The sequence below is a fragment of the Meriones unguiculatus genome, chromosome 15 (genome assembly GCF_030254825.1).
Source record: "Meriones unguiculatus strain TT.TT164.6M chromosome 15, Bangor_MerUng_6.1, whole genome shotgun sequence".
Taxonomy (NCBI): domain Eukaryota; kingdom Metazoa; phylum Chordata; class Mammalia; order Rodentia; family Muridae; genus Meriones; species Meriones unguiculatus.
In genome coordinates, this window is record NC_083362.1 from 43626038 (window position 1) to 43639200 (window position 13163).

General features: G+C 42.1%; 1 protein-coding gene across 1 annotated transcript in view; it reads right to left on the reverse strand.

Moving 5' to 3' along the window:
- Boll (boule homolog, RNA binding protein) overlaps positions 1–7438 on the reverse strand; it is a 109299-nt gene extending 101861 nt beyond the window's left edge. Inside the window, exons 1-3 of the mRNA XM_021642346.2 lie at positions 7321–7438; positions 4085–4228; positions 1574–1665 (exon numbers count right to left, since the gene is read on the reverse strand). Of these exons, the coding sequence (XP_021498021.2) occupies positions 1574–1665; positions 4085–4228; positions 7321–7341 (257 nt within the window). The 5' untranslated portion in view covers positions 7342–7438. The remainder of the gene's footprint in view (positions 1–1573; positions 1666–4084; positions 4229–7320) is intronic.
- Positions 7439–13163: the final 5725 nt, after the last annotated feature.

Here is a 13163-nt window from a genome sequence, read left to right on the forward strand (position 1 = left end):
AGAGTCCACAGCCTTTTTCTTGTATTCTTGACACTAAAGTCAGAACCATGTGGCTGAAGCTGCTAAGCTCTCAGCTGAGTGCTGAGACTGGAACTTGGCCCCTTTGTTCAAACACATTTGTCCCAGCCTTCTGCTGTTGATGGTTCCTTAAGCTTTTCCTTAGTTTCTTTCCACAAACTGGAAGCCTAAAAGGGTGGGATCTTGCCCTGAGGTCACCAGTCCCTTCATTCCATTTAACATCAGGCATTTCTTAAACTATTTTCATTTCTGTGAGTACTGGACTTAGCTCCATTACTTCCAAAAACTGTACATTTTGTAATTTTCCTTGCTCAGCTTACTCCTTTTTTGTGTGTGTGTGACTGCTAACAATGTTATAGAAGTGTGACTGCTAATAACAACAGTCAATGCTAGGCTATCTTGAAATCTCCTCTGCCAACACCAATAATCTAAATCTCTTCATTTAGCCTCAGGCAATTTTTGGACAAGGGCAGAAAGCAGCCAGTTTCTTTGTTCAAATATCACAAGAACAGTCTCTAGGCTAGTCACTAATATTCTTCTCTTCTGAAACCTCTTGAGCCACATGTTATGTTTTTCTCAACATCACTGTCTTCCATGTCCCTCCTGGTATAGCCCATTAAACCCTGCTTATAGCGTTCACTTTCCTGATCCAAAGTCCCAAAGTCCAAATTCTGCCAACAAGCAGCACGGTCAGGCCTGTCACTGTAATACCGTGTTCCCTGGTACCAACTTCTGTCTTAGTCATTGTTCCATGGCTGTGAAGAGACACCATGGCCATGGCAACTCTTAAAAAGGAAAGCATTTAATTGGGGTTTGTTTACAGTTTCAGAGGTTTATTCCACTGTCATCATGGTAGGAAGCATAGCAGCATGCAGGCAAACATGGTGCTGGAAGAGGACTCAAGAGTTCTAAATCTAGATCCGCAGACAGCAGGAGAGATATATTGGGTCCAGTCTGAGCTTTTGAAAACCCAAAGCCCACCCCAAATGGCACACTTCTTCCAATAAGGGTACAACTCTTAATCCTTTCAAATAGTGCCACTTTCTGATGACCAAGCATTCACATCTATGAGTCTATGGGAGCCATTCTCTTTTAAATCATCATGATTCTTCTTGGTTTGACAAGTAATCATTCTCATTAGAGTGGTATTTCTCATTTTCTCCTTATTTAGATTCTGAGCCACAGACCATACATATTCTTTGGAGTTAGCAATTTTCAAATACTCTCTTATAGTTTAAAGCAAGAATACAATTCCAAAAGTATCTCCTTCTTTAGCTATTATACATTTGCCTCTCAATATTTTTTTTGTCATATTATACTGAATGGCCTCTTGGTCCATGCAAAAGTTAAGTTTTTAGATTAAGAAATATTATAGAATCCTCTCTATTTCCATCAAAACACACATATACACCCTCCACCCACCCAGCACAAATATTTGAGAAAAGCGGGCATAGAATTCCCTACGTAAACATGGAGACAATGTATATCAGCATATAAAACCTAACCCAACAAAATACAATTTATTATTCTATATATTATGTGCAATGATACTAACCCTTTGGACACTCCAGCTCTGTCATTAACAATCTTCACTTCTTTTACAGACCCATACTGGGAAAAAAATTTTCTTAAATCATTTTCATTTGTCTAGTGACATAAAAAGAAAACATTAGGAAACATTTCAATAAAAGATGAAACGACTCTGATGCTTATTGTTGGAATCATAAACAATATAGAAAACAAACTGAAAAGTACCTCTCATCATTGAAAAATAAAAATCATTTTTATTAAAATGTATGTCCTTTGCTTTATGTAGATAGCTGTATGATTATATATATGTCAAAATATTTAAATTGAATTATTCTAAAACCACAAAGAATGCTAACTATGTAAAGGAATCTTTAAGTGACTTTAAGGATGCTAGCTTGTATTACATACAGTAAGCCAGAGTTAGGCTGTCTTACTCTTGGCTTTAGTATTTGGGAAGGGAAGCAGTTATAGCATTGAAACTAGATCACAATGGCCTAATTCAGTCACTTTATAATGATCAACATAGTCTTTAGGGAGACTAAGGTCTTAGGAAATAAATATAGTTACCCCAATACTTGAATTTTCCATAACAAGTTACACAGTGACTATAACATTTCAAATTATGAGATATTTTATCTGTACTCAACATACATTTTAGCTAACTATAGACATTATGGTGACAAAATAAAATTAGAATAACAGACACAGTGTTTGAGATGTGTGCAAAGATGACTTGGGAATATCTGGTTTGATCTGAAATAGATAAGACAATAACAGCTATTCCCATTATTTACAGTGAATTCACTATTAATTTTATTTTTGGTTAAGTTGCAACTCTTTGCTTCTATGTGTAATTTTAAGTTTATATAAAGGAGAACCAAGAGATGTCCCAGAGCACAACCACTCATTTTGAGTTCAACTGCTACCTCACTAACTTAAACACACTATTTGTTATTTTGGATGGTAACATCAACCTTGCTAAACCAGAAAATGACCTGTAACACTAATTGTCAGAATTAGGTGAATTGCTTTTGTTCTAATAGATATAAAATTTAATCAATGATAGAACAAGAATTGCTACTAGATATTTAGAAAAAAATTAATAAAAAACTATTCTTTGGAAGAAGAATCACTAACTCAGCTTTGTAGAGTAAGGAGAAAGTCAATGTGATTGAACTTGAAGAGGGACAGTTTGCAGGTTTCTAAAAACAAGAGGTTTCTGAGAATGTAAGATACTACAGAAAATTATTTCCTTACTGGCCATTATTTGTGGTTTTGAAAAAGATATTTCTCAAGGGAAACGTTCTGCTGCCTTAATCCCATGGCTACATAGAAACAATGACAGTTAAGATTCATACTGTCCTTGATGTGCCTCAGTGACTTACATGAAAATGTCTGTATTTATTGAATACTCACTTTAAAAGTTTACTAGGATGTTTAATACGAATGAATTCGAAGCAGGAATACCTATATTTTCCATAGGTACAGAAACATCTTTCCAAAGGTAAGTATTTTATAAAGGATATTTATTTATAGTGAAATAATCACATATTTAAGAGTGATTTTATATTTTATTTTATAAAAGAAAAAGCAATTTTACTTAAATTGTGATAGAGTATATGGAAATAAGGTATGTGTCAAAAATCACACACAGTGGTTCATTTTGTTACAAGAGCATTTCTCCCCATAATTTCTAATATGTAAATGTAGAAATGCTTTTTAAATCCATCTGGAAGGTGTGTGTTTGTGCGTCCATATTGAACTGAGGGTCTCTATAGGCTTGGCAGACCTCTATCGTTACAGACTCAGCTCATGTAAAGGTATTTGATTAAATATACCTATGTATACCTTTCCTGTACATACCTATTAGTACCTCTATGTAGGAATACTGCAAATCATTTTAACTATGTTTTCTGAAAGAGTGAAATAGCTGATAAGCTGATTAAGCATACTTTTGTACAGATTCTCTATTTGGACCACAAGGCCTTTTAAATTATCAGATTATAAATTCTATCAAAGAAAGCTATTTATAAGAAATTGAAGTCTAAGACATTACTTAGGAATACAAGCATAAAGGCTGACATAAAGATATAGAGTTTTACAAGACTAAAATATTTAGATTAATAAGTTTTCATTTGAAAATTGAAATGATCAATTATATAAGGCCATTGGAGCACCATGTAAGAAAGTATAACTGAAGTATGCTAAAAAATGAAGAATATAGAGCAATGAGTGGCAAAAACAGATTACTTAAAAATGAAGAAGGAAAGGTAGAGTTTAGTCTCATTCCACCAGTAGCAAGGGGCATACAGCAAGTAAAGAAAACTCAATTTCCTTGTATGTGAGATTAGACAAGTATACACACACAAATTAACCTACACAGTGTTATTTGTATTTAAAACAAGACAATGTGAAGTCTATTAAGCAATATGCAAATATAATTTTATGGCTGTATAAGGAAATGACTGAAAAATGAAATATTCTACTGTAAAGAAAAGTGAAACACTCCCACCTTGCTGCACCCACAGACAGATACCTTAAAGTCAATTCCTCCTACAAAGATGCGATTAGGGATCACAGTTCCGTATCTTGGGGTGCTTGTTGGGTTATTCAAAGGCACAGGTGACACAGGATTAGGGGATGGAGATAATGAATCTGTTTGCGTCTGATTTGTTGTTTGCTGTAAAATAAAGTCATTTTAAACTTTCAATATTGGGCATGAGTTTTTAATCCAGGACCATCAAAATGATCACTTAGGCAAAATGTCATACATTAGACTTAACATTTATTCCAAAATTATGATGATTATAATTAGAGTTTATAGCTTTTGGGGAGTATAAAAAGGAAAGACAGTACTTCACTTTAGAGAAGTCCTTGCTAATAAACATACTACTCAAATATACTTAAAATAATTATGAGGAATGCTATTTGTCAAGAAAAAACATTAAATTCATAAAAATGTTAGAGAGGGAGAAAAAAAAAAGACCCAGATGGCTGGAGATACTTTGCTCCAACCATCTTGTCCAGATGTTGAAAGTTGGCCTGACACTCACAGTTAGACAGTGGTATTCTTTTGTTTACAGATTATCAACATCAGACAATGTCACTATAACTATGATGGATCAATATATAACTAAGCATGCTTTAATCATGTCCAAATACTGATAAAAACAAAAGCACTGTCCAAACCATGAGAATTACCCAATATTCTTTATCGAGGATAACCTGAGCAACTGTTCCTCCTTTATCAATCTTACTTTAACACAATCATAAAAACAGTTCCATTTCCTCACAATACACATTCTAGGAAAAGCCCTTCTACCTGAAATCCTAAAAGTTTCTCAAGCCTATATTGTATAAATCAAGTTCTTAACATCTGAGAGGCCCCATGGTGTACTTTCTTCCTTGTTCCAATGACTTCATGGGCAACTCAACTACTGATGTGTTCTTGGTAGTCTTTGGTTAAAGAACATTGACCAGTTAATAAACTTGGGTAATTTTAGACTAAAAGCCAAAATTTTAAATACACATATGTATCTATCTGAAAACAAGACTCATCTTTCAGAAAATTTCATACATATCTAGGTGAAGTGGTAGCCTCGAACTCAGAGATCGGTCTGCCTCTGCCTCCCCAGCGCTGGGATTAAAGGCGTGCCCCAACACTGCCCAGTCTTCACAATGCATGTAATTTTTTTTGGAGACAAGGTCTCACTGATTAACCTTGGACGGCCTAGAAATATGTAGACCAGAAACCTGCCGGCTCCTGCCTCCCAAGTGCTGGAGCAGTCCAAGCAAAGAAACTTGTAATGTGAAACAAAAAAAAAAAAACTAAACCTAACCAAAACCTAAAGAAACATATTAAAAACTTCATTATTACTTTTGTGCTTTTCCATTTTATTGGCTAACAAAACCACTCTTAGATGTTCCTGTGATTGAAATAAAAAAGGCAAATTTACTGTCCTTGTGAATATTATATCATAGTACGAAGTAACAGATATATATGGCATGTTAATCAAAAGACAGAGATTAATAGTAATAAGCATTATTATTAGCAACAATAGTTATTTCTGTTTCAACAAAGGAAACTTCCTATTAATTGTAAATAGTACTAATGATATTCTAGAAAATACTGTATTCAGATAAAATCTACCACCTCGAATAGATACGACCTTATTTAGAATTTGTTAAATAATAAAAAGTCTTCACAAAAATTTTTTAAAAACAAAGGAGTTCAATGGAAGTACTAGTTTGTCCTCAAGTTTAAGAAGAAAACACCATCATTTTTCCTGAGAGGTTGAGGAAATCAGTCCCAAGTGAAGAGACCTCAAGCTGCTCACTTATAAAAATAAAGGTATTGATTTAAAAAAAAAAAAAAAGCAACCAATTCACTTCATTCCCTGTTCTTAAGGCTCCTGTTGTGGTTCTAACTGCGTCCTTTCTCTTTATTATTTACCCCTTTCTAATATGCTCTATAGTCACTGGCCTGTCACTTGGCACTGTGCTGTAATAATATTCACGAGGACGGGAAGTCTGCCTAATTCTTTTTTTTCTTTTAAAATCTTGGGAGACCTGTGAAACGTTAACACCCCACCGCGGGTGTTCAACGTGTATCTGCTGGACGTGCGGACGAACCGATGATTCTTGTGGGAGCCCTGCTGAACGTGCGGGTGAGGACCGAGGTGCCGAGATAGCCTAGGGCGCATTTTACGGTTAGCGGCGGCAAGGCTCGGGGAGAGGTAACGTCTAAGTTCCTCAGGGATTAAGCAGCGGACCCGCCGACCGTTTGAAAGCGCGGAGGCAGGGGGCTGCTCGGGACTGTTAGTTCGGGTCCCCTGCTTCGCTGGAAAGCTTCGCCCGGGGAAGGCTTCACTAAGACCCTCTTCCAAAATCCTGCGCCCCCAGCGCCACCTCCTCCGGGCCTTCACCTCGACGCGGGCCACCTTTGCAAAGACACAAAAGGGAAGAGCTGGGCTAACCGTCGCAGTCACCGCCTCGGTGCTCCTTCCTCTCTGAGGCCAGCAGGCTGAGGCGAGGGGGCAGAGGGCCGGGCTGACAACTTCCTCGGGTTCTCTCGGGTCATCGTGAACCGGGCCACCGACGCGAGGGTCCCCCCCCTCCCCACCAAAGTGCGGGAGGGAAAAGAAGGCCAGCCAGCGAGAAATTTTGCCAGGCAGACCCGCCAGCAGCGGTGGCGGGAACCCTCAACGGCACCTACCACGCGCGGGCCGCCTCGCTCGCAGCCCGCGGCCGCCCGGCCCCGGCGCGCTGATTGGCTGCGGGCCGGCCGCGGGGCGGGGCTCGGCGGCACGTTACCAGGCTACGCCGGGGCCGCCGAGGCCCCCCAGGCCCGACCCAGGCCCGACCCGGGCGGCGCGAGTAGCCCAGGCCTTCCCGAGCTCAGGCCCTATCGCGGGGCGGAGCGTCGACGGCCGAGCGACTCGTGGTGGCGGGCGGGCGGCGAGAACGTGTCCCCGAAGGGGCGAGCGTCGAGGGCGCCGCGGTGCGGGCGGGCGCGGCCCAGGGCCGCGGCTCGTCGGGCGCGGCGGGCTGCGCCTCGCCCCGCGGTCCGCGGCCGTTTCCCCGGGGGGCTGCCCGCCGCCGGCCCGCACGGGTCCGCGCCCTGGGGCCGCCCCTTCTCGCCGCCCCCCGACGGGCCGGCCTCCGCAGCGCGGTCCTTCCCCCCGCCGCGGAGCGAGCGTTTCGGCCCCGGGGCGCGCCCTTCCAAGGCCCTCGGAGGCCGGGCCCGCGCAGGCTCCGGACCCCAGCACTCACCGCCCGGGACTCGGTCTCCATCGTTTCCCCTCCACTCTTGAGAGAGGCAGGAGGCGCGGAGGCAGCTGGGGTCGGAGGGCGCGTTCGCGGGCGGCGAGCCGGCGCGTCTCCCGTCGGGGACTCGCTCCCCCTGGCGGCGGCGGCGGCGGCGGCGGCGGCGCAGGCTCGGAGCCTGGCGAGCGGGCCGGGGGTGGGGGCGGGGGCGGGGCGGCGCCGTGCGCAGGTCCCCCCCGGGGGCGCCCGGCGGACGGGGGGCTCGGCGGCCGCGGCGGCGTGCGGGGGCGCGGGCCTCCGGGAGCCGTCCGAAGCCGCTGCCGCCGGGAGGCCTCCGGGGACTTCCGAGGGCCGGCCCGAAGGAGACAGGAAGACAGTTTCCACGTGCAAACTCTGCCCCCCCAGCCCTCCCCGCCCCCGCTCAGGGCGCCGCACGCAGCCGCCGCCGCACCTGCTGCCGTCGCCGTCGCCCATCCCCGCCCCCGCGGGCGGGACACCGATTGGAAGGGTGTCCGCCCCGGGAGACGGCCGGGAGGGGCCGGGGGTCAGGCTGATGCTTTTAAAACCCCAGCGCTTGGGAGGCAGAGGCAGGAGGGCTGAGTTCCAGGACGCTGAGGGGTTACACAGTGAGACCCTGTCTCGCTGCCAGCCGAACTCTCCTACCTGCCCCCCCCCCCCCCCCCATAAAGAATTAAAAGGAGAGAGCCGGAAGGAAATGAACCGGCTTCTTCAGACTTGGCCCCGAAGCTCCGGGATCTCCTTCTGAAAGGCCGCTTTGACAGGGCTTGTTTCTGAAAGGCTGTTGAGGGCCCATCCCAGGCATTTAGTGGCACGTTGTTCCTGTTAGATACACGGGAATAACAGCTGGCATTATTATAAGCGACTGTCCATCACGGACTCATTTTGTTTCAGGCACAATGCTTTATGATCATTTCGAGCACTCATCCTCCCGATAGATTCACCTGTTCTATCACAGTTGAATAAACAGTTTGTAAGTATTTTGGTCGAAGTCTAAGGCTATATATGGCTTTAACCCTAGCACTTGCACTTCTTCATCTTAAGGGGCTGGGAATGTTTTTAAGCAATATTAATGTTAATGTTTGCAAAGGTTAATTATATTAAAAAGCTAAAAGCTTAATTATTTACCAAAAATAAGAGGGAAACAATTTCTGTTCACTCTAGATGAAGCATCCTAAAAGTTGTCATACATTTCTGTAGACAATTTAAACTCACTTTCATGTTTCAGTTTCTGTGGAAAAAGAAAATAGATATTCAGATTTAAGTGCAAATTCTAGAATTGATCCCTGGGTATCCCTTCTCCTCAGTAGTGATGAAGAATTTGAGTAGATAATACTAACCTCTTTCTGCGTACTTTTTTTTTCCTCCTAAAAATAGTTACTTTTGAAGGGTGCATCTTCTAAATAGATACCTGTCACAGGAGGTATTTGGTCTGATGTAATGAACAAAACTGAGGGATCAGTGATTGTGTCCCAAGGCTCGTATCAGTGTTAGGGCTACGCCGCATGTCTCTGTTCAGCTTCTTTCACTCTATCCGAAAGGAACTTAAAAAGTACTTGGCTGAACCACACAATTATATGATACAATTTAGTCGACACACATAGAGTTCTTTCCCACTTTTTTTTCTCTGACCTCTGGTGACTCTATATGTTTCTCATATTCCTACCCTTTTAGCTCTCACACAGAAGTATTACTTTACTCTAGTTTAATCTCTCAGAGGTTCATTTACTTTGTTGCAAATAGTGGTATTTTCTTACTTTTAAAAGGCCGAATAACGTAATATTGTGTGTGTGTGTGTGTGTATATATATATATATATATATATATATATATGCCACATTCTCTGTTTATTCACAGACATACGCTTAGGTTGCTTTCAACTCTGCTGCAGAGATAAAGATTTCAATTCCTTTGAGTAGATAGTGAGAAGTTTTTAAAGCACGTTTATACTACTATTCAAGGTGTCTGTACTAATTTACGTGCTCCTCAGTAGTGTCACATTCCCCAGCCTCCCAGCTACTTACTTGGTACTGAAACTATAGGCTTCCATATACACAGCAGGTTCTCCCCTATTGAGCTGTACTCCAGTTCAAAAGTAGATCCTCCTACCTCTTTCCTTTGCCTCCTCTTTTTACTCCTTCCCCCATTCCTTATTCTCTCCTTTGTGAGACACTATTTCACAGAGACTCCTCTCAACCTCCTGAGTCCAAGCAACCCTTCTGCTTTGGTCTCCTGGAAACTTTGGATTGAGCCTCAGCACCACAGATTTTTTTGGTGTTCATTATTCTAGGAGCTGTGTTATCTTATGATTTTAATTTACATTTGCTGGATGATTTGGCATGTAGACCACTTTGCATTTATCTGTTTGCTATTCCTGTGTCTCTTCTGGAGGAATGTTTGTTGAAGTCCTTTTGGCATCTTAAAATTGAATTATCTTTATTCATGAGTTGCTTAAATTCCTTATGTATTTTTGATATTAGCTTGTTAGGTATATGGGTATTAAATAAGTACTTTCAGGTTATAAAGTGTCTCTTTGTTTCCTTTGTGATTCAGAAGCTTTGCGTTTGATGCAAACCCATTTGTTAACTTTTGCTTTTCTAACTTGTAGTTTTGGCATTATTACCAATAAATTATTGAACAGACAATGGCATGGGGGTTTTTCTTTGTTTTCTTCTAGTACTTTTAGTGTATCAGGTCTCATGTTTAGTCTTTAGTACATTTTAGTTGATTTTTATATATGGTGTGTGAGATCAATTTCATCCTTCAGTTTACCTACCTCTTATTGAAGAGACTGTGTTTGCAATGTTGTGTGTTCTTGATTTCCTTGTTGAAAGTCAAATGATCATAAAACATGCAAGTTGGTTTATGGTCTTTTTTAAAATCGCATTTCATTGGTCTTTGTCTGTCTTTATGTTATTACCATGATATTTTGATTACACAACTTTGTAATATAGTTTGAAACCAGAGAGTAATGTTGACAGAGCATTCCCTCTCTCTTTCTCTCCTCCCATTCTCAATACCTGTGCATCACTAAAGATAAATTTAGCTATTTGTTATTTTTTTCCTTTATATATGTGATCCATATGAATTTTAGGATTTTTTATTATTATTAATTACACTTTATTCATTTTGTATCCCCCCATAAGCCCCTCCCTCCTCCCCTCCCGATCCCACCCTTCCTCCCCTCTCTGCATGCATGCCCCTCCCCAAGTCCACTGATAGGGGAGGTCTTCCTCCTTCTTTCTGATCTTAGACTATCAGTTCTCATCAGAATTGGCTGCATTGTCATCTTCTGTGGCCTGGTAAGGCTGCTCCCCCATCAGGGGGAGGTGATCAAAGAGCAGGCCAATCAGATTATGTCAGAGGCAGTCCCTCTTCCCATTACTATGTAACCCACTTGGACACTGAACTGCCATGGGCTACATCTGTGCAGGGGTTCTGGGTTATCTCTATGAATAGTCCTTGGTTGGAGTATGAGTCTGCGAAGTTCCCTGTGTTCAAATTTTCTTGTTCTGTTGCTCTCCTTGTGGAGTTCCTGTCCTCTCCAGCTCGTTATTTCCCACTTCTTACATAAAATTCCATTCACTCTGCCCGACAGTTGGCCATCAGGTTCAGCATCTGCTTTGATAGTCTGCAGGGCAGAGGCTTTCAGAGGCCCTCTGTTGCAGGTTCCTAGGTTGTTTCCTGTTTTCTTCTTCTGATGTCCATCCTCTTTCCCTTTCAGGATAGGGATTGAGAGTTTTAGTTAGGGTCCTCTCTTTTGCTTAGTTTGTTTAGATGTACCGATTTTAGTGGGTTTATCCTATGTTGTATGTTTATATGAGTGAGTATATACCGTGTGTGTCTTTTTGCTTCTGGGACAACTCACTCAGGATGATCCTTTCCAGGTCCCACCATTCACCTGCAAATTTCATGATTTCCTTGTTTTTCATTGCTGAGTAATACTCCATGGTATAGATGTACCACAATTTCTGCATCCATTCTTCAGTTGAGGGGCATCTGGGCTGTTTCCAGCTTCTGGCTATTACAAATAAAGCTGCTACAAACATGGTTGAGCAAATGTCCTTTTTGTGTACTTGAGCCTCTTTTGGATATATGCCTAGGAGCGGTATGGCTGGATCTTGAGGAAGAGCTATTCCTAGTTGTATGAGAAAATTTAATGTTATTTTGATAACAGTCACTTTGAATCCGAATGTTGTTTTGGGCAGTAGGAATAGATTAACTATATTAATTTTTTTAATTTTTGATTTTTTAAAAAAATTATTTTTTACATTAATTACAGTTTATTCACTTTGTATCCCAGCTGTAGCTCCCTCCCTCATTTCCTCCCATTCCCACCCTCACTCCCTCATCTCCTCCCATGCCCCTCTCCAAGTCCACTGATAGGGGAGGTCCTCCTCCCCTTCCATCTGACCCTAGCCTATCAGGTCTCTGCAGGGCTGGCTGCATTGTCTTCCTCTGTGGCTAGGTAAGGCTGCTCCCTGCTCAGGGGGGAGTTGACCAAAGAGTCAGCCACTGAGTCCATGCCACAGAAGATGACCTTTACCTTTTATGTCATCTTCAAATTATTTCATTATTATTTTATAGATTTCAATTTACAATATATTCTTTGGCTAAATTTGCTTCTAAATACTTTTCTGCTATTAGAAATGTGATTGTCTTTTTAATTTTTAAAAGGTAAGTTACTGGTATATATAAATACTATTGACTTTTGCATGTTGGTTTCATCTCCTGCAACATTACTATTCTTTATTTGTTTTACAGACACATGACTGGAATAATTATATACATGATTGCCGTTGCTTTTTAAGAGAAGACCTTATGCGTATGAACATTATCAGATAGTTCCTTAAAATCAGTAAATCCACTGTGTCCCACATACAAATGTGTAAAAGCAAACTTCACTGGAAGAGCTAGTGCTAAGAACGTATTGTTTACTCAAAGGCTCAGTACACAGTGTCTGTGTCAGCTCTTCCTGTTCCACCAGCTGCTCTTACCGCTTGACCTCTGACTTCGCTGTTTCGTAGTATCTTCCCATTTTATCCCATCCTTCTATTTGATGCATGAGTTTTTTCCCTGCGTATTGTGACTCTCTTGGTTCATGTCTCATACTCTTAGATACTTTACGGTATTACTCATTTCTGTAGGAATCTGTCTCTTCATACTATTTCAAGTACCTATGAACATTTGTCGAATTATCATTTGCACTCTCCTCTAGCGACTGCAGTTTTCCTGAGTGGTGGGCAGTTGTTGCTCTGGTGCCCACTGAACTTTTATTCCGAAGATGCGCCATTGTGTAACGTGGTACCCAAGGAAGTCTAACCAGAGGAGTGAGTAGGCCGACATACCTGGCCCTTGCTCCTCTCCTCATTAGACTCTGAGCTTCAATGGGGTTGCTGCTTCACTAAAAAGGTGGTTTATAGATAGTTGCAGCCTTCATTAAATGTAATTTTTTTAATCCGTAAAATGGTATCAGGGAACACTGGTTTACAGTCATTGTGTTGTGTTATACTGCTGTAAGACACATATAAACTGCTTGGCATTTAGAAAGAAAATTCACCCTGGTGAGTGTTGCGAGTTGGGTTCCTCAGGAAACAGACTGTGACCTTTACATGCAGGAGTCTTTTTATTGTTTTTGGCAGCAGGTCCTGGGAACGGCACTAAAGAGGAGTCGGGGAAGCAGGTCTGGTTGGACGAAGTTGCATGGTGTCGTGGTTGCCCCCAGGCTTTAGTCAGCGTGCAGTGGCCCTTCAGAGTTGTTCCTCGGAGCCAGGCATTTAAAACCTTCCCTGTGTCGCTGTCTGAATTCACCCACATGCATTGGATCTTAGG